Raw genomic sequence first — 22255 nt, 5'->3', positions numbered from 1 at the left:
TTGCATGCATTACCTAATTGGTGCTTGATGTGTTCCTGGGGGATTTGAAAGCATCCATTAGTCTTCACCTTGCTGAAACAAGGGGTTTCTCCCTCCACCTGCAACCCATCCCCCCTGCTGGGAGCCAAATGCTGTTTCACATTGTAGTGACATGCTCACTATTGAAAAGGGAATGTGTAATGGGGTTGTGAGCAAGTTAAGTCACCTCATCTGGCATCAGTCAGCTCTTTTGTCTTCCAAGAACACATTTCGCAACCCTAAGCACAAATATGATTCTAAGCAAGACACCCACAAATTTTACTTTTGTGTGCATTTCATCAATTCTTCACATGCTTTGTAAATGCTACTAAAAGATCCACCAAATATTATGGAAATGTGTATGGAAATACGTTGGCTGTGGGTCATGTCTGTACGCTCCCATTTGTTTTTGATCCTTTGCTTTGAGTCCTGTTAGGTATGCGTCTTTGCCCATTCCCTTAAAGCAGGGGTTCCGAAACTTTTTTCAAAGAGGGCCAGATTTGATGAAGTGAACATGCGTGAGGGCCGGCCAAAGTTGTTGAGCTTTTTTTTTGGGGGGGGAATTACCCCAGGACATATACTGCCACGGGGGCCAGATTAAATTGACCGGTGGGCCGGATTAGGCCCCTGAAACAGACTTTGGACATGCCTGCCTTAAAGTGTGGTGATAACAGTGGTTGCTAGGCAAGCAAATAGGTTTGAGAAGACGAGAATTGGTATTGTTAGGAGTTTTTGTGTGCCAGATCTTTTAACCCCTGGACCAAACAAATGTAAAAATATAAGCCATGTTAATATATAAGGCAGGCTGCATTCCTGAGGAAATAATCGCCTGGAGATATCGGCCATTACAAGAGGATGAAGGGAAGGGTGGTGACCCATTTAAAAAGCCATAAGGAAAACTAAGACTATGTGTCAGCCAGCAAATGGGTGGAGCCCCGCTCTGAGCTATGGGTAGTTAGCAAGAGAAAATGTAAGAGTTTCCAGGAAGGAGTTTCAGGATTGCAGTTGGGGATGCTGTAAACTGGAGGAAAATTAGTTGGAGTTTGCAAGCGGCAACAGGCTGGAGAAAATGGTCGTCAGGGCACAACGTGGGATGTCAGTTTGAATCCAAGTTTTCAGAAATAAGAGAACAGAACCCTCTTGGAGCATAATGCTGTAAGCCCCGCCATCATAGGCTCAGGTTGTATATATGTGTAAATAAACCATATATCCTAAAACCACAGTCTCTGTTGTGCCTCGTTTTCCAAAGGAAACACAGACTCAGAGTAAAGCGTGCTTGGAAATTCCTGGAATCCTGCACCGCCGTGGAGATTGGGGGTGGTGTGTAACAGTATATTGGTGGCTTATGCAACACAGGCATGGTTGACTTCTTAAAGCAATCATAAACCCCTATGTTGAGGACTCCATGTTGCCCCATTACCTTTCCTCTCAGTCTATTGCCTCCCAGTGGTTCAGACAGACTCACAGACATGTGGGCCATATATATGATTATAATTAACTACGATACTATAAGGCAGGATCTCCAACCTTTTTGGGCTGTGAGCCCATTTGCAAGGTGGAAAAACTACTAAATGCCACACATATCCTGTGACATATTCAATTGAATAGAAGAGAATGCTTTTTTCAAGCCTGATTTTGGGGGGGGGGGGCAGGGGGAGACCTTGGGTGCCATGGGGAGGTCTCTGCAGGCACATCTAACAGCTGTTTCACACATGCACTTCACCAGTGTGTTCTCATCAGCACTCTGATACACTTTGCAGTAACTCTCATTATCAGAAAGGTGTGATGAATATTGTTAAGATTGCAGAAACAAGAAAAAAGGTACATCTATGGACAACTAGTTCACACAGCACTTTCAACTGTAAGTATGCACACATGGCCAAAGATGACGTCATGGAGGAAAGTGGGTGGCCAAAATGAACTTGTGAATCTGTGCTCTATTTCTCTTCCTCCTCCAACCAATGTAAGTGGTTTGTCTTGCTTGCCACATTTGATTTCCACTTCCTTTTCCCCCCCCTTTCGTTGTACAAATTCAGCCTACTCAGTGGTTTGCGGTTCTGCCTTGACACACACACACACACACACACACAGAGAGAGAGAGAGAGAGAGAGAGAGAGAGAGAGAGAGAGAGATAGCACATTTCCAAGGAGATTCAGTTCGGAGAGGTCATTCTGGGGCTCCTCGCAATCCTGTTTTTGTTTTTACTGTCCTGAACATTTGGTCTCTTCTGCAAACGTGGCTAAGTCACTGCTTGCTCCCTGACTCATGATCATTTGTGAACTAGCATAAAGACACCAGTCCCAGTACACATCCTTGGGGACTTTCCTCCCACATCCCTCCATTGTGAGAACTGTCCAACTTCCTCTCTGCTTTCACACACCCCTAAGATGCTAATAATAATAATAATAATAATAATAATAATAATAATAATAATAACAATAATAATACCCCGCCCATCTGGCTCCGTTTCCCCAGCTACTTTGGCCGGTTTCCAACAAAATATTAAAATACAATAGCCCTTCAGATATTAAAAGCTTCTCTAAACAGGACTGCCTTCAGATGTCTCCTAAAAGTCTGGTAGTTGGTTTTTTCCTTTGACATCTGATGGGAAGGTTTTCCACAGGTCGGGCGCCACTACCGAGAAGGCCCTCTGCCTGGTTCCCTGTAACTTCACTTCTCGCAGTGAGGGAACTGCCAGAAGGCCCTCAGAGCTGGGCCTCAGTGTCTGGGCAGAACGATGGGGGTGGAGATGCTCCTTCAGGTATACTGGGCCAAGGCCGTTTAGGGCTTTAAAGACCAGCACCAACAGTTTGAAATGTGCTCGGAATCATTATGTGAATGATTCAACGCCAAAATGTGGTAAGTCAGTCCTGATACATTTGGGAGCCCTCCTTCTTGTTCTGCTGTGTGGGGCACTGAACATCTGCTCCAGAGTCCTGCTTATGCAGACAACCAGTAATTCTACTAACCTAGTGCAGAAATACAAAGAGGGAAAGCATTTATTTGCTTACCTCTGCAAGAGAGACAAAGGTTGAGGGGGAATGGAGGTAGCTTGCCCTCATATGATCATATGAGTAAGAGTCATGTGATAGCAGTCTAGCCTCTGTCGTCCCCCCCCCCAAGACCTGTTAGATAAAATTATCAAAAACACCAATGAAAAATAAGTGCCTTGTTCTTTAGGAGAGTTCCACTGCATCACAAGGAGCTGACAGGTCAGAAAATACTGCAGATGAGGTGGTGACTGGAAATGGGGAAATGAAAGACAGAACTGCTTGTAAAAAAAAAAAAGTACTGTAAATTAAAGAGAAGCAGGTTGCAAGGAGTTACTTCAGAAGGGGAAACAGCACTGCTATCTCATTCTGAGTTCTGCCCAACTCATCAGAAGGTTTGTCTCCCTTGAACTGAATTTTCTATCTCACCTGTATCTCCTCCAATAAGTTTAGTGCAGCATACTTGGGGTTACCCCATTAAATCTTCAAAGCAACCCAGTGAGATAGACAGGGCCAGCCCTACCACTAGGCAGAGTGGGACCACAACCTCAGGTGGCTTACTTGCTGAACAACTCCAGGCACGCTTGGAAGAAGCGAACCATTTGGATCCCTTCCAGTCGGGCTTCAGACCTCATCATGGGACTGAAACTGCCTTGGTCGCACTGGTTGAGGATCTCCGGCGGGCTAGGGACAAAGGTGAGAGCTGTTTCCTAGTTCTGCTGGATCTCTCAGCAGCTTTTGACACCATCGGCCATAACATCCTTCTGGACCGTCTAGAGGGGTTGGGAGCTGGGGGCACTGTTATACAGTGGTTCCGCTCCTTCCTCCTGAGTCGTGTTCAGAAAGTGGTGGTGAGGGATGAGTGTTCTGGGCTCTCACTTGTGGGGTACCTCAGGGTTCTGTCCTCTCCCCCATGCTTTTCAACATCTATATTCAGCCGCTGGGAAAGACCATCAGGGGGTTTGGACTGGGTGTTCATCTGTATGCGGATGATACCCAGCTCTACCTCTCTTTCAAATCAGAACCAGTGAAGGTCCTGTGTGAGTGTCTGGAGGCAGTTGGAGGATGGATGGCAGCTAACAGATTGAGGTTGAATCCTGACAAGACAGAAGTACTGTTTTGGGGGGACAGGAGGTGGGCAGGTGTGGAGGACTCCCTGGTCCTGAATGGGGTAACTGTGCCCCTGGAGGACCAGGTGCGTAGCCTGAGAGTCATTCTGTACTCACAGCTGTCCATGGAGGCGCAGGTTAATTCTGTATCCAGGGCAGCAGTTTACCAGCTCCATCTGGTACGCAGGCTGAGACCCTACCTGCCCGTGGTCTGTCTCGCCAGAGTGGTGCATGCTCTAGTTATCTCTCGTTTGGATTACTGCAATGTGCTCTACGTGGGGCTACCTTTGAAGGTGACCCGGAAACTACAACTAATCCAGAATGCGGCAGCTAGACACTAGTGGGAGCGGCCGCCAAGCGACTGGGAGCGGTCACCGAGACCACATAACACCGGTCTTGAAAGACCTACATTGGCTCCCAGTACGTTTCCAAGCACAATTCAAAGTGTTGGTGCTGACCTTTAACCCCTAAATGGCTTCGATCCAGTATGCCTGAAGGAGCATCTCCACTGCCATCATTCTGCCTGGACACTGAGGTCCAGTGCTGAGGGCCTTCTGGCGGTTCCCTCACTACGAGAAGCCAAGTTACAGGGAACCAGGCAGAGGGCCTTCTCGGTAGTGGCACCCGCCCTGTGGAACGCCCTCCCACCAGATGTCAAAGAGAAAAACAACTACCAGACCTTTAGAAGACATCTGAAGGCAGCCCTGTTTAGGGAGGCTTTTAATGTTTAATAGATTATTGCATTTTAATGTTCTGTTGGAAGCTGCCCAGAGTGGCTGGGGAAACCCAGCCAGATGGGCAGGGTATAAATAATACATTATTATTGTTGTTGTTGTTGTTGTTGTTATTACTTTGAATGTCATGAAATAGCAGCAATGTTTCTTTGATTGATTTCTAAGGTCCCAAGCCAGGCTACACTGTTACCAAGACAACTGCAAAAGTAATCCATAATAAAGCATAAAGCAACAACAATAAAAGAATAAAATGCCTTACTGCTAACATTTGCAAGGAGGACAAGTATAAATGCATACTTCTCTTCCAAAGACCAAGGCAAGGTGTGTCTTAAACAAGTTGCAAAGTGCTTGTGCCAGCTGCACCTCGTGGGAGGGGCTTTCCATAATAATATCATGGGTGCCATTTTGAGGACCAAAGGCGTAAGATTTCAGTGCTGTCATCCTGCAAGGAAGCAGAACCCGTGGTATCTGCTCCTGGAACCTCTTACCAACCACAAAGGAAGTGAGAAGCAATATGCACAAAGTACCATACGAGATGTAAAGCACGCAAGCCATCAATCACTGAATCGGATTCTGCTTACCGACAGTGGTTTTTATAACAGAGCAAAACAAAAACAGGAGACAAGCATGAATAGGTCACAAGACCTATTCTTCAGGTTTAGTGAAGTGCTGGTATCAGCATGCACAAAAATGCAAGATGACAAGGCTTTATGGACACAACCCAGGTAGCTGCCTCTGGTATATTTCAAGACTTGTATGCTATACTCCTGCAAATGGACTTCTGTCTTTGAGTAGCAGCCTTTACCTCTGAGTTTCATTAGCAATTTGCCAGGCAGTATATCTGTGCTGTTGCATGGCAAAAGGAAGCCTGTATTTTGCAAAGGCAACCACACTCACAAACAAAGGAACTGATGGGCACGCAATAGTACAATAATACAGTTCTCAGGAAGAACACTTTAAAGTAAACACAGGTATTGCAATGGGAAAAAGAGTGTGACGAACCAACTTCAAATGGCTGAATAGCAGCAGAATAATTAGCAAGCAGCTATGGAAAAATGGCCACCTGTAAATCTCAAAACAGATGAAACAGCAGGAGCAAGCAAAGTGGCACTCAGCAGGAAAGCTTTCTCCCTCTCCTCTAAACACATTTTTAGCACTCTTTTCAGTGTGGTGCAGGTAGGGCTAGGACAAATTCCAGGACCCACGAAATGATCTGCTGGAGAGCTGCAGATGATGAGCTAAGTGACAAGCAAGGCCTGCAACAGTACCAGGCAGTGGTGGAGGAAGCTGCTCGGTCACCCGGTGCAGCAAACCCGGGGGCCCGGTGGCGGCGCGCGGTGCTCTGCAGCGCGCATGCGCAACGTAGCTGCGTACGACGCATGACGCACGCGGGCCCCCATCGCCTCCACCTCGCTACGCCACTGGTACCAGGGTCACCATGGGCTGATGCTGGTTGCCACATTTTCTCTCTTAAAAAGATTTTAGTCATCAGCCAGTCCCACACATACAAATCCACCAAAATGCTCATTTCATTATTTCTACTTTAAATATGTATTATCCTTTCTAGAAGAAAATGATGCTCATTCCCCAAGTTAAATATGTTTTTACCATCAACGCAGCAGAAGCAAACCCAGTTGTATTCCTGTAGCCATGATAATGCTGTGATTTAAATCAGTTTAACACATGGAACTACATACGTGCAGATCTTTTTTTTTTAAATAGAGCTGTTGTTGAGATTTTGTTGTTGTTGTTATAGATCAGTAATATAGAAACAGCTATAAAATGAGAGAAGATCCATAGAGATGCATCTAGCATCTTCATTGTATAGCTTCTCCCATATGCTGAATATGCACCTCTTATTATGCCATAATGAATCTGAGTTTTTAAGGTGCCACAAGTCTCTCTTTTGTTTTTACTAACCCAGCTATGCCTCTAGTAACTTATTCTGAGGATTTTCCTTCTAAAACAAATGAGGATTTTTGGATCATGTCGAGTTGCTACTTCCAAAAAATAAACAGATTGGAAATTCTATGGGATAAATATAAACCGCCTTTGAGACACCACAAAGTTGTCTTTGTTTCAGCTTGCATGAGCATGTGAAATGTATTTGTATTAATCTCATGCTTGTCATTCTAGAAATGGCTAGAGGCCTAAGGCAGACAAGGAGTGTCTTTACCAAGCTTTGCTTGGTAAGACAGCTACAGCCTTTTCTGGATTGATAGCTTGACCACAGTAGTGCATAAAGTCATAGCTTTAAGGTTGGATTACTTGAATGCACTTTGGACACTTCCACTGGCAGGCTGCGGGGGGGACGGGACTTCTGCCAGTATAAAACATAGTAATAATTTTATTATTTATATGCCGCCCATCTGACTGGGTTGCCACAGCCCCTCTGGATGGGTCCTAACAGAATGCAGTATTAAAACACAGTAAAACATCAACCATTAAAAACTTCCCTGAATAGGGCTACCTTCGAATGTCTTCTAAAAGGCAAATAGTTGTTTTTCTGTTTTGCCATATGATGGGAAGGCATTCCAAAATAATAATATTGTCTGTGAGATCTATACTGGCTGTCAATCTTCTAGAGGGCAGAGTTCAAGTTTTTGGTACCTACATATAAGGTGAGCTATCCAGCTTAACACCAGGTTACAAGGAGGAGGAGTTATTGGTTTGTGTGTGTGTTGTTTTGAGTTTGTATTTTGTGTTTTTATCTTGTGAACTGCCCTGTGACCTACAGATGAAGTGCGCAAATTTAATAATAATAATAATAATAATTATAATACAGAGATCACTATTTAAAAAACAACCCCCTACTTTAGCTATTTTTACCGTATGATTGCGAACTGCCTTGCGACAGTTCACTGTCATCTTCTGATACTATCTGAGGTTACTTCGGGGCAACTATCTATTCCCTCTCCTTCTGAAAAGCGCAGCGGGTAGGACTTAGCGACTGTGGAAACGAGGTTGGAGAGACAGCCTATCTATTGCATAACGCCAGGAGCGCCCATGCGATAAGATCCCCCGGGTCGTCCTCGCGCAGCCTTTGGACTCTCGCCGCCACAAACAAGCCAAGCCCAGACTCTGCCAAAGCAGCGCTGCCGCCTCCACAGACCGGGCATGCGCGGAACAACAAGACCCGGGCGCTCCGCCGGAGAGGCGGGCTCCTGCGTATTCGAGTGACGCGTCCGCGGGCCAATCGCCGCTGTCCTTGCGTGAGGGCTCCTCTCTCAAGTATTGGGAGCCAATAAACAGGGCCTCGCATGAGCCCGGGTGAGGAGCGCGCGGGGAGCCGAGGGCAGGTAGCACTTGTCTCCCTAATGGAGAGGCGGCGCTCCTTCGTCTGCAACAGGCCATGGAGGCGTAGTAGGAGCTGGGGAAGCGGGAGAGGTGGGGCTGCGTGCGGTCGGAGGTAAGCGAATGGCGAGTAGGGCGGCGCTGGAGCGCAATTTGCGCGCGCCCGCGCCTGCGCGAGCGCCGCCGTCATTCCCCGGTGCTGCCTGCGCGCGCGATATCGGTAGCGGAGGGGCAAACGCGTGCACAAAGGTTCCGGGTCACGGGGAGAAATTCGGGGAGCTGCTTACCTGCGCCACATTATTTGCTTTCAAATACCGCAGTGCTTTCCCCCCCTAAAAAAATGTTTAGGTGTAACCTCATTTTCCTATTCATATTGAAATACTGCCCCTCAGTGAGGCCAAACTTAGATTCACAAAATGTTTAGGGGTGTGTGTACCCCTGCGTCCCCCCGGAAAAAAGCACTGCAAAGGCCTGCGCATCTTCTTGCTTTCACAGAGCGCGCGGCTGTTCGTTTGTTTGCGTGGCAGCTGAGGCCGAGCCACTTTGCAATATAAACTAGGCTACAGGCGACAAGATGCTTGCGGGGGTGGGGGATAACATAAAATTCCCCCTCCGCCCCACTTACAACTGACTGGAGGGGAGGGGAAAACAAATACAGTAGGCACAAGTTTCTGATAATCTGACGCGCAGGGGGTGACTTGCAAGGTTGCTGCAGGTGAACGGGTGCCGCTCTGCAGTTTGATGACCTGTGGCTCAAAAAGGCAGGCATTTGAGGTTTTTCGAGCCGCCAAGCAGACAGTTGCGCAAAGGCTAAATAACTGACGTGTGCGATTTTTGTTTTAGTGGGTTTTGTTTTGTTTGCAGTGTCATGTGAGAGATATGCATGACATAGCTGTCAACTTTTCCCTTTTTTTAAGGGGAATTCCCTTATTCCGAATAGGATTCCTCGCAAGAAAAGGGAAAAGTTGACAGCTATGATGCATGACCTTAAGAACCAGTTGAGCTTTACTTCACCTTCCTTGTTTTCCTGGATTAAGTCCGAATGAAGCTGACCAAGCTTTGTTTATTTAAAACAGTGATAGTCATTTTAAAAAATGCATATTCCCAGGTTTGTTTTCCAGAAAGGAGTTCCAGAAAGGATTGTCACAGCCACGCCCCTTCTAAGGTTGTACAACATTCTAAGATTACGCATTAATCTTATAGTTATTATTGTATTCCTTATTATTGTATTCCAATACAATAATAATAATTAGGGACATATTGCAACAATTAATGCAAATGTGCAGGCGTTGCCCTTTAGCTAGATCTGCCATAGTCTGTGCACATACGTGGGCAAATGATTTGGAGTGGTCCAATATCTTTCAGAGTGACTTGTGTTTCCCTAGAAGTTCCAATGTACATAACAGAAGTTGCACACCATTCTTCTGAAACTGAAGCACCTAGTGTTTTCAGTGGTCCTGAATCATAGAATCATAGAGTTGGAAGAGACCACAAGGGCCATCCAGTCCAACCCCCTGCCAAGCAGGAAACACCATCAAAGCATTCCTGACAGATGGCTGTCAAGCCTCTGCTTAAAGACCTCCAAAGGAGGAGACATGCTTAGCTTTGGAGCATACTGTGGCTTAAAAGCTCCCCTTTCTAGCTGATTGGGTGACTCTAAGACACTTGAGGCAGAAATAGTAACATGTCTTTGAGTGTGGACCAGTACAGTACTGTTAAGCAGTTCTGGGCCTTAGACTGTAAGAACCTGTGCTTTTTCCAGTGGAGTATAATCTTGGTATTAGCATAATTCCTGCTTTGGAATAAACTTTTTGGAAAATGCATCATCGGCATGTATCCCAAAGTTTTGTCTTCATACAATGCACGTTAAATTGTGTCTCTCAGGCCGATCCAGAGGAATAAGAAACTAGAGGGAGGAAAAAACATACACATTTGCTGCTGGACGGCTGCCTTCTATGAGAAGTGCTGGCATTGTGTTTGGCCCAACACTTTATTTTTCTGAAAGACCCTCTCAAGAGTAGAATGTATGTGCACACACGACACGTACACACCAGTAACTGCTGCTATAAATATGAATGAGGAACTGGGCTTTTGTGCCCTGAAACAAGTCTCTAGCCCACACCAAATTCATTGGGAAGCTGTGATAGATAACAAAAAACCCTCAATCAATCTTTATTACAGTTAAAGACCAGACAGGGTAACTCTTCCTGGGGTGACAGTAGCTGTATGAGTTCTCCACTGTCTTATAATTCATTGTCTTTTAACTGTCCTGCAAGCAAATCAGGATGAATGCTGAATAAACAGGCCATCTGGAAAAGGCCATAATTTCTCATAAAAGGCACACATGCTGAAACACAACTTTTAAAGATTCAGGAGCCCTGCCCCCTCTTTTAACCAGGTCACTCAACCAGTACTGCAGTTGTTATTAAAGTGCTTTATTTCGGGGGGGGGAGGTGCTGATACTCTGGGCAGTTGCCCTGAACGCAAAACTTCATTGGGAGCCAGGAAAAACAAATACATGTAAAACAGTTGCATGTTATACTGGAACTTCATTAAAACATTGGTATGTAGTTATTACATGATGCATGATAATTAAAGGACTTGCTGCAACTTTCCACCTTGTTCTGTACTCTTAGTACCTGACTGTGCCTGCCTATTACCGCCACAGGGTCATACCATCCACGATTCTGCTGGGACATGGGCTCACGCCTCCTTCCCCAAGCCCAGGTAGCATTTTCCCAGCTTAGGGAAGGAGGCGCGGTGCTCTGACGGGGTCCAAGAGGCCTCCAGCCTCCTTCCCTTGCAAAAAAAAAGGTGGCGGTACTATCTACCATTGTGTACTGCCAGAAAAAAAGCACTGGTTGCATTGTCTAATTATGTTTCTCAAGACAGAAAAACAGAAACCGAAACTGCAAAGCAGGAAAATGGATAAAATGACCCAGTAGGTTGTTGGCATCCGTCTGTCTTGAGAGACAATGGAGTGCACCTCCAGGGGTGAAGTCAAACTGTTGCATTAGCTGCACCAAAGTGACCTCCCTGGGGCAAAAGCCTGGGCAGTGTGTACGGAGGTCCTGGGCTACCCAGACAACAAGACCCTCCTCTCGTCCTCACTGATGTGTCCCAAAGGAAAGCAGTTTGGCCCCAGTTTGGCTGCAGGAGTTGCAAGAAGGAGGTGTACAAGGCGCCATCCAACCATCTTAGGGACTCCTTTTCTTTTCCCCGAAGATACCGCACAAGGCAGTGGAAGTTTAGGGCCAGAGTTTTCCTTATCCTAGCTAGGGTACCTTCCCAGGTTGATGAGCCCCATCTGCCCCCTCACTTCCCCCTACAGCATGAGCAGAAACCACCTACCTTCTTGACTGTTGGACCCACTATTACTCTTGTCTGCTCAATCCGCTGGAGCCTATCTTCACATGTAAAGGAAGTCCATAACTCACCGAGGGTTTGAAAGCCATCAGCTGCCCTCATCTGGATTAGCCGGCCAGTCGAAGCCATTTCCTGGGGAGCGACCCCTATTGCATGCTGACAACTTCCAGAAGCCACAGGTGAGAGCTGAGTGCAGGGTGGGGACCAAAGGTGATAAACTACCCCGGAAGGAGCGTGATGTGTCTGCCACCAGAGGTACTACATTCCATATATCCTAAACCCAGTAGAAGTTATTAAAAAATATAATTCCCTTGTGCTAAACTAATTTGAAAACCCCATCTTGGCAGGATAGGTTAGAGCAAATGTGAGTCAGAGCAGGTTAAATGGCTCTTGCATAATTTAACAAGGAATGCCAGAGGATCCACCCCTTCTGTTAACAGCACACCAAACCATCAGGGTTGCAGTGTTTTTTATTGCTTGACTCATCACTTGTTGTGGGGCTGCAGGTGTGCAGGTGTTGGTCCTTTCAAGAAGACTAATACATTCTTTTCTTTCTGAAACAGAATTAAAACTCAGATTCAATCATGAAGAAATTTATGGTAGTGGAACCTGTGGTTGCCTTGTTCATGTTTTTATATTCCATGCCGTTGATGCAGCAGTATGTATATCGGAAGCTCTGGGAGGAGACCACCAATTCCACCTTCGATAATGACAATGCTTCTCATTGCCATGTGAACCAAAGCGACCCAACTTTCTTGAAGCAAAAGGTAAGCTCAAAGTTCTCCTCGGGTGCATAGCAGGCATAGTTAAATGGACAGCACAAGTCTACTGATTTCTATCCAGAAAGCTCCTACCCTCATTTTCTTGGGAGTAATCTCCACTGAACTCGATGGGTTCGGTGTAAACATCTGAGTTTACACTGGGTAAACGCTTGAGTAAACATCTGTAGGATTGGACTGCTAGTCTATATATCGCTGCGAGAGATTTAATTATATGCTCTTAAATTCCACAGGCTTTAATGGAAAATTTAAAATGCATACATTTGGGTTGTGCCCACTGGGAGAGAGCGTTGCAAAGGAAACGTCACTTGAGCCAAGGATACACAAGACCCTCTTTTGAGTTAAATGACACAGTCAATGAATTGTCAGCTTTTCAAGAATGGTTGCTGATGGTGCACCAGCCTAAGCTGGACAAAAGCACCCCTGGCCACAGTACTCTTGGGACATCTTCTTTTTTTTTTTTTTAAAGAATTTATTGGCATTTTCATAACAAAACATAAACCCACACCCACACCTACAAATATAAAACAAATACAAACATAGCCAGGATTCTTCTTCTTGTTTACATACATAAATAAAAATTTCTAGTTCCAAATCTTGACGGTTGACTTCCCCTGCCTTTTCACCTTCGGTTTTAAATCCAGAATCTACTTTAGTAACATCATCTCACTAAAAATTAAATTCATTTAAAGAAAATTCAAATCTAAACAATTATCTTAATCCATAATAGTTAATAACAAATCTTTAGATCTTAACACATTATTCTTATATCAAATCTATACGAACTTCTTCTATCCCTTAACCTGCTGCTAATAACATAAAATTCAAAATATCCCTTTTCTTGTTAAAAATAAAATAAAACTTAAAGTCTTAACCCTCCGATTTCAGATTACCATAACAAACCATTTAAATTTTACATTTAATACTTCACCCTATTCCCCCTCTGTCCATTGTCCATTTCCATCTATCACCAGAACCAATCCTCCAATTGTCCTCTTTTCTTATACGTCCACAGATCCAGACACAGTTCCCAATAGACCTTGCCTCGAGCGTCAGGGTACGCAGTTCATCTTCTTTCAGCTTCTCCGATTCAATGTTACCTTCTTGTTGTATTTGTAGATATCTTAGTTCTTTGTCCCTCACTCCCGAGCTCTCACTTCGGGGGCTGGATATAACAGTTCTTGCCGTCCCGGGGCTGCCACCCCCAAAGGACGTTCCTTTTTCCCGGAGTCGCCAAACCATCTCTCTCCAATCTTCAATCATCCCCTTCAGCTCTTTGCCAAGGTTCTCTTCCATGGTGTAAAAAACTTGGAAGGCCTCCTCTGTGGGAAGTAAAAAAAATTTCATGTCCCCACTCAAAACCTTCAACTTCTGATCAAGCAGTTCCAGCTTCAAGATAACAAATCTTTGTTCATCCGTTAATCCAGAGTTCAAAACGAGTTCAAAAACAAAATCCAACATGTTGGGAAGGGGGATAGGTATCAGATTTCAGTTTCTATTTCTATGTTCTCCCTTTTGTGCCAGTGATTTTCCACTTCAGCTCCAGCTTTTCGTAGCCATTTTCCCTGAAACCAGGGCGCAAAGACCAAAACTTTAAAAGGGGATATTTTCCACAGACTTACTCCCCAAAGGGAGATCAAAAGAGTCTCACTTATCAAAATTCAAATACTTTGTAACCATCTCTGTAACAGCAGCCTCTTAAACTGGTTATTTTCTTTCCCCCGAAGGGAGGGAGGCAGGCTTCCTTTCCAAATGTCCCCCGGATCGTTAAAAAAGCACAGAAACTAGTCCAATCAGATACTCACGACCACCGGGTTTCTTTAGCTCCAAACATAACAGGTAGAACTTTAACGCTCGTCGCGGGGGTAACCGCCGCTCCGCGTCCCGGTTGGGGCATGTCCCCTATAGCCCGGCTCCGTTGTCCCTTCACCCCCACTCCCCCTTTACAGGGGGAGCGAGGGAAGGGTTCAGAGCCATAGTGGGCACAGCCGGGGAGCCCGGGGTGCGGGACGCTCTTCCCGCACCCCACCGGAGCCCCGCTTTGCGGTAGCGGGGCTCCAACCCCCGGGACGGACTGGGTCGCCTCGCAGCCGAGGCAACCCACGACCGCTCCGCGATGGCGTCGCCGCCGGAAGTCCCTCTTGGGACATCTTCATCCAGGAGTACTGCCAGACCTCAACCTGATTTTTCAGGAGGAGGGCTACCCCACCCAAGGCGGGCTGAAGTTTAAAAGCAGAGAAGTTTTATATCTCCAGTCACTGATTGCCTTAGGAACTTGAATATGGTCAGTGTTGGTCACTCATTTTAGGGATGGTTCAGGATCAAGGATTTTAAGGGTATTTTCAAGAAGGCATCCTAGCATTTGCATTCAAATACATTTTGTACTGTGTTAGAACTGGATTCATATTTAATTACAAAGAAGCTCAGAATTCATTAGACCAGACTGTGGTGCTTTCCTGATGACTGGACTGCTTGAACAAATATCTTTATAGCTAAAGTGGGGGATCTCACACTGATACAGTGGTACCTTGGTTCTTGAACTTAATCCGTTCCGGGAGTCTGTTCGAAAACCAAGATGCAGCTTCCATTTGGCTGCAGGAGCTTCCTGCACTCAATCGGGAGACACGTTGGACGTTCAGCTTCCAAAAAACATTCGCAAACCGGAACACTTCCTTCTAGGTTTGCGGCATTCGAGAGCCGATTTGTTTGACAACTAAGGTACCACTGTACACTGTTTAATGTGCAATGCAGGCATTCTGCTTTCTAGATTGGTTGCAGATTGTGGAAAATGCTTGCGTTAATATTAGGGTTTGCCAGCAGTGCTCCATTCCTTACATCTTGTTTTGCCTCACAATGCTCTATCCCTTAATTTAATCTTTATATAGGTCGAGAACTCCTCCCTGTTTAAATTTCTGTTGTAAGTTCTATTTATTTGCTTCACAAACTGTGCCCTAGAATGAAACGTACCTTCAGATTTAAGACTTGTGGGCCAAATCTTCAGCTAGCGTCACAGTGCAATGCTTCATTGGCTTTGCTGAAACTAAGCTGCTTTTAATCCAGGTGCTTCTCATTTACTTTCTTGTGCGCCTGACTAAAGTAGCAGAGTGTTGTGTTTAATTCATATACATACAGCTTATGTTTTGGTGACTCTCCCTCATTATCTGGCGTGATCAGCATATACCTCATGTGGAAACATGGCTGTGTGCAACCCAAGCTGATGTGGCAAAGTCCTATTGACTTCTTTAAATAAGTGCATTCAAGGCCCATGGTTTTTTCCTCTGGATTGCACACAATGCCAAGCATCTTGTACCAGCTGGGATTCTTGCAACATTTGCTTAGTGTTGAGCCTTCTGCCTCTCCTCCCCGCTACCCCATCTAGACAGAGCATTGCCATGTTATCATCTTGCCCAGAAGAAGTTAAAGGTCCTTTTGTGTTTAAAAAAAAGTCTTCAGACAGAAAAACAACAACACGATCGTAGGAAACAACAGTCCTGCGGTTTCGGGTGGGGCCCCCTGTTGAGTCTGTTGAGTGGCGGGGGGGCGGGGCGGTGCGGGCCTGGACATCTGCCCCAAGGTCCTACCCTGTATCTCAGAACAGACACATCAAGTGTATCTTCAGTTGGCAAGTGTTTTTCTGCCACTCGCAAGGCGAGAGAATCGTTTACAGAAGGGCCAAAAGGTCACAAAATGCAAGAGGCATAGTCTGCGACACTTCTAGTCAAAGTTCAAGTGTGTGCGAGATAACCTCTGTGCTTTCTTTGCTTGTCGGTGCTTTCTCTGTGAGCTTGATACATTTGAGCTTTGCACAGAAATGTAATGGGCACCTTGCATTTTGTGGCATTTCAACGCGGTGATTTATAATTCTCCCGTCTGTAAATACAGGTATGGCTTCGACTGGCATTTCACGCACTGGGTGATGTAGAATCCATTCCACAAAAGCTTATGCCGCGGTAAATGTGTTAAAATAATATCCACACCATTTAAAGCACACACCTCCCTCCAAAGAATCCTGGGAACTGTAGCTTGTTAAGCGTGCTGGGAATTGTAGCTCTGTGCGGGTGAACTACAGTTCCCATGATTGTTCCGGGAAAACCTTGTTTGAAATGTGTTGGAAATGTATTGTGTGAATGTGACCTAAAAAGGTGCTTCAAGGCTTGTTTGTGTCCGTGGTTGCTCTGGCTGATCAAAATTTGGCTTTCCCTTTTCACACAGTCTCCTACATGAATGCATGTTGAGATGTGGAAGAGGGAAAGGCGATGATGTTTTAAATAATAATAATAATTTATGTACTGCTCCTATACCAAAATGGCTTCAGAGTGGTTTGCAACTATAAAACCAATTATAAAATCCATACGTAAGTAAAATACGCTAACAATTCCACCGTAGCATTAAAACCCCTTTAATTAAAATATGCCACAAGCCAGTTAGAAAGCATGACAATTAAAACAACGGGGGGGGGGGGAACAGTAGGATCAAGTTCAAGAGCATGCCCACTTGAACAGGTGTGTCTTCAAGAGCCAGTGGAATGCCCATACTGACGGCACCTTGGTATTTCAGCAGGGAGGGCCCTCCGCAACACACTGGTTCCATGCTTGCCTCCATGTTATCGCAAGCCATTAACAATCGGTTATTACACAGATTTGCATTTACGGATTGAAAGTAGCTCCCTGCTGCTTTATATTAAATCTGTTTATTTTCTTCTTTCAGGAAGTCCAAGAAAAAATCTCTATTTTTATCTTGAAAACAGACCTGTGCGGGGGTGCCCTCAGCATTTTGGTGGCCTTTGTCGTCGTAGCAAATGGAGAACGCTGGGGGCGCAAAGTATCGCTGGTTCTTCCTATGGTGGGGTCTCTCGTGAGCAGCATCTTCCTTTGCGCTATATCCTATTTCTCCCTGCCCCTCTCTCTCCTATTCATTTCGGCCTCCATTACTGGGCTGTTTGGAAGCTTAGCAACCTTCCTCGGCGGTGCCTTTTCCTACATAGCTGACCTTTGTGAGAATGAGAAGCAGAATACCATCCGAATAGCAGTGATCGACTTCATCCTTGGAGTAGCCTCTGGATTGGGAGGACTGTCTTCAGGCTACATTTTAAAAGCTTTGGGCTTTACCTGGACATACGTGGTGATGTCACTGCTTCAGGTGGTCAACATTCTGTATGTTACATGTTTCTTGGATGACACGGTCCGGGTATGTGATGTTGAGCCAAAGTCTCTGAAAGAAAAGCTCAAGGAAACCTTTTCTGGAGTTTATGACTTATTTCGGAATTCTTCTGGTAGGAAGCGAACTCTGATCACATTGTTGCTTTGTACATTCATGACTTACTTGTTCACAATGATTGGCGCGCTTTCTCTTTACACCATCTATGAACTGAATGCCCCGCTCTGCTGGAATGCCATCTACATAGGATATGGCTCGGCTGCATCTACTGTTGTCTCTTTGATTGGCTTTCTAGGAATCCTTGTCCTTGTCAAGTACCTAAAGGACTTTTACCTTGTTTACCTCGGGATCTTCTCTTACATAGGAGGAGCTGTCATGGCTGCCTTTGCCAACACTACGTTGCTGATGTTTTTAGGTGAGTTCAGTACCAGACCAGTGAAAATTCAGAACTTTTGGTAAGAATGCTGGTTATGTAGACGTTTTGAAAACAGGTGGTGCTCACAACCGTGAGGAGTAATTTCTGGGCTACATTATTTTCAAGAATATATGCAATTTTATGCACACTTTCCCCAAATATATGCATTTTTATACACATTCCTTGGTTGGAGAACTGCACCACAAAATTCAGAAAAGTATGGATTTTAAAATACATTTGCATTTCGGTTTGCATTTTGTTTCAGGTTAGGTTCACATTGATCCTTACCAAACCATTGAAAGCCCATTGAAATAGACTTGAGTAACTTAAGTGCATCTATTTTAGTGGATCTTCTCTGAGTATGACTCATTTGGAGACAACCCTATATGACTATCAAAATATCTCGGCTGTTTCCTTTTGCTTTGTTGTATTTTACAGTACAGCTTCATCTGTTTCAGTCTCCTATTCATAATATTGCTGGCTTGTGTGTTTTGCAGTGAGAGTGCCTTCCCTGCTACTTGCTATGCCCATTCCAGTCCTTCGATCCATGTTGTCCAAATTAGTTCTTCCTAATGAACAAGGTGAGTTGAAGTTGCGAAAGGATAAGTCGCAGTTGTCATGTCATAAATTACAAAAGCAGTTAGGAGGTGTTGGGTGAATTTGTCAGTTTTATTTTACATTGTTATTTATTATTTGGGGCTTTAAAAAAAAAAAAAAAGCTTAACCCTATTAATAAGTTGCATGAATAGCTTAGTAACACTCTTGAATGCCACCCTGGAATCTTCTGAGAAAAGGCAGCTGAGAAATGTTTAAAATAAATGGAGAAAAGCACAAGTGTTTTATTTTAATTTTTTGTGTTTTCTCGTTTTGACAGGAGCTATATTTGCTTGCATCGCCTGCTTAGAGGTCGTGATGGGGACTCTTGCACTTGTCACGTTCAATAGTCTTTATGCTGTGACTGTGGGCTGGTTCCCAGGCTTCTCCTTCCTCTTCTCAGCTGGCCTTTGCATAATTCCACTGAGCACACTGAGGTTGTATACATATTACTCCTCTGGTTAATGCCAAAAGCAAAGCTAATTATTACATTGCATTTATATCCCACCTCTTCCTCCAAGGAACTCCAGGTGGTCTACGTGGTTCTCCCCCTCCCCCTTTCAATAACCCTGCGAGGTAGGTTTAGAGTTAGAGACAGCGACTGGCCCAGCATCACCCAGAGAGCTGCATATGAAACAAGTGCTCCTCTATTGAGATACTACCCCTCTGCCAGTGCATCCTTAAGTGCATTATAAAAATCTCCAGCATCACTACCTCGTATATTGTCAAGTATTGAGATCTGGTAACAGTATTTTTTCTTTATTTTTTTCATTCTCACTGACTTTTTTTCTTTATTTTTTTATTTCTCACTCTTATCTTTTAATGAATGAAATTCTTCTAATGAAATATCAGTTAAATAATTAAGTACAGTGTTCCCTTGGCTCTCAAACTTAATCTGTTTCGGGAATCCCGTTCAACTCCCTGAACCATTCGAAAACCAAGGCGCGGCTTCTGATTGGCTGCAGGAGCTTCCTGCACTCAAGCAGAAGCCGTGTCAGATGTTTGGCTTCCGAAAAACGTTCGCAAGCCAGAACACTTACTTCCAGGTTCGCGGCGTTTGGGAGCTGATTTGTTTGACAACTAAGCCGTTCGAGAACCAAGGTACCAGTGTATTGAGTACCATAAAGTACTGGTAAAGTATTTAGGTGGTGTTCATAGAATCATAGAATCATAGAGTTGGAAGAGACCACAAGGGCCATCCAGTCCAACCCCCTGCCAAGCAGGAAACACCATCAAAGCATTGCTGACAGATGGCTGTCAAGCCTCTGCTTAATAGACTAGCCTTTAAACAGTTGGCCCATTGAAATGAACATGACTAAGTGAGACTCATCCATTTCAGAAGGTCTACTCTCAGTAGTTGAATACCACCCTTTGACTTGAACAAAGGAGACCAACCAACACCACATTTTTTTTCTCAGTACAAGACTTCTCCCAGACAAAACGTCATTCCAGGGTGTTTGTGAGGGTTAAAAGGGAATCCCATCTGAGCTACTTGGAAGATGGGCTGAGTACAAATGCAATGTAGATCAGTAAAAGAATGGTTAGGAAGGGGTGTATTGCTGATAAAAGTCTATCCGTCAGAACAAGAGTATTTGCTGGAAATTAGTGAAAAAGAATGCGAAACTCAGGCTAAATATTTCCTGCTATTCTGATTTCCCAACAGTGCCTTGACTTTGCCACATACCTACAGTGTTAGGGTGGACACAGACATAACATTTAAAATAGTGGTCACAGCGCGTCCCTCTCCCTGCAGTATGGAACTTGCCTTAAACATGTATACAGTGGTACCTTGGTTTTCGAACAGAATGCATTCCGGGAGTCCGTTTGACTCCTGGAACCATTTGAAAACCAAAGCACAGCTTCCCATTGGCTGCAGGAGTGTCTTGCTGCCAATCGGAAGCTGCGCCGGATGTTTGGCTTCCAAAAATCGTTCGAAAACCGGAACACTTACTTCCGGGTTTCGATCGTTTGGGAGCCGATTAGTTCGGGAGCCAAGGCGTTCGGCTTCCAAGGTACAACTGTACTAACAAGTAAAATGCTGGTTCAGTTGTCCATCCTTTGCTTTCCTTTGTGTTTTACGTTCTAGAGATTGGCAAGGTGGGGGGGGGGGGGTGCACAGGTAAATGTCATGGATTTTCACCAATAGGAATTCTTCTTGGACAGCTTTTTCCCAGTTCAAACTGAACCATGCTGAAAATTTGCAGAAGTGTTGTTTTTCTACACAAGTCCTGGGATAAAGGAGAAGCTATTTCACCCTTAACTGCTCTTAGAACATTCCACCTGCCTTTGCTCTTAATCTAAAGCTGGCATGACAGGTGTTTCCTTCAAAAGGTTAAGAAGACTATCCATTTCAGGTTGCATACAGGGAGGTATTGTCACCTTACTGAATACGCCACATGGACCTTTTTCATTGCAGTGTATGACAGCTTTATGATTTCTGTACATTTTCAGTTGACTTAGTACAGTGTGTTCCGTATCTCCTCTTTAAAACGTCTTATCTCTTTCTCCCAGCTGGTTTCTCTATGCCACTTGGCATGAATATCACTTTGCACTACTTATAAATGAAGAAGACTCCCTTGGGGAGAATGCTGACAGCTGAACAGAGAATTTGTCTAATGGCTAGCCCTCCTCTCCTGTTCTTCTATCATGGCCATACCTGTTGACTCTATTGGCACTGCTAAAGAAGGATCTGATGTGTCCGTTGTTAGATCTCTACAAGAATTGACCACCCCAGGTTTGCTGCTGTCCTTGATGGTACATAGGATGCTGCACAAAGCGGTAGCAGGGAAGAGAGTCGTGAATGGTGTTTTCAGTCTGTTGCTATTCTGGGGCGGGATTCAATCACAAACTGGCAAATTCGCAATGACAGTTGATTGGGAGGTCCTGCTTTCTCAAAACAAACCTTTCTCAAAACAACAGGCTTTTTGCAGTAAGGAAAGTGATGGGGAAATGGACTGGACACAACGTTGTCTAGCCTCTCCACAAACAAATCAGGGTGAATGCTCACTAAATAGCCAATGTAGCAAACAGATCAGGAATGAATGCTCAGTAAACAGATTGTCTGGAAGCACCCAAAGCACTGTCTTGGTTGTGCTGTTTCAAAGGCAGTAGGCAATTGGCCAGTGCTGAAACAGGAGTGATATCAGAACTGGGATCAGGCCCTTGATATCTTGGTTCACCTGTGCATGGCTGTTAATGTTTCAGTGCAATCAGTAGCAGATAGTGTGGTGCTGCTGCTCACCTGAACTCAGGTTGGTTGTCGCTCCTGCTTACTGGAAAGGGCAAGGCATCACCGTGTTTGGACACATTTCTGTTCTTTCATCATTTTGAAATGCCCTGGCCTTTTGAGTTTCAGAATTCAGCGGCTCCTGTATTAATCAGACTTTCTTGTGTACACCAGCATGTCTGTGATGCATACCTACTTGCAGGAAGTGGAAAGATGGGCAGCAGCGACGCTACTCCCTCAGCAAGGAAATAATGCACTTAATTTGCATGCAGTGCAATCTTATATGTGACTATTCAGAAATAAGCCCCATTGGGTTCAGTATGACTTACCTACAGGATTGAACTATTATACAGTTGCACCTTGGTTTTTGAACACAATGCATTCTGGAAGTCCATTCGACTTTCGAAACATTTGGAAACCAAGGCTCGGCTTCCGATTGCGTAGGTGCACCAGAAACAATAGCGGAAGCCACACCAGAGGTTTGGCTTCCAAAAAAAGTTTGAAAACTGGGATACTCACTTCCGGGTTTCGATCGTTCGGGAGGCAAAACATACAAGTACCAAGGCGTTTGAA

General features: G+C 44.8%; 1 protein-coding gene across 2 annotated transcripts; it reads left to right on the top strand.

Moving 5' to 3' along the window:
• Positions 1-8085: 8085 nt before the first annotated feature.
• Positions 8086-22149, top strand: SLC46A3 (solute carrier family 46 member 3). Of its 2 annotated transcripts, XM_033146424.1 has the most exons (7): positions 8086-8260; positions 11477-11690; positions 12075-12278; positions 16998-17862; positions 18360-18443; positions 18737-18893; positions 20968-22149. In XM_033146424.1, exons 3-7 carry the CDS (start codon positions 12096-12098, stop codon positions 21053-21055), a joined length of 1377 nt encoding a protein of 458 aa, XP_033002315.1. In that variant the 5' UTR covers positions 8086-8260; positions 11477-11690; positions 12075-12095; the 3' UTR covers positions 21056-22149. The 2 variants fall into 2 exon arrangements, with proteins under 2 accessions (XP_033002315.1, XP_033002318.1); XM_033146427.1 differs by lacking the exons at positions 8086-8260; positions 11477-11690 and having other exon boundaries at positions 11741-12278.
• Positions 22150-22255: the final 106 nt, after the last annotated feature.

The sequence above is a fragment of the Lacerta agilis genome, chromosome 4, assembly GCF_009819535.1.
Source record: "Lacerta agilis isolate rLacAgi1 chromosome 4, rLacAgi1.pri, whole genome shotgun sequence".
Lineage (NCBI taxonomy): Eukaryota > Metazoa > Chordata > Lepidosauria > Squamata > Lacertidae > Lacerta > Lacerta agilis.
The sequence above is the reverse complement of the archived record's forward strand: the minus strand, read 5'-3'. Positions and strand labels throughout refer to the sequence as shown.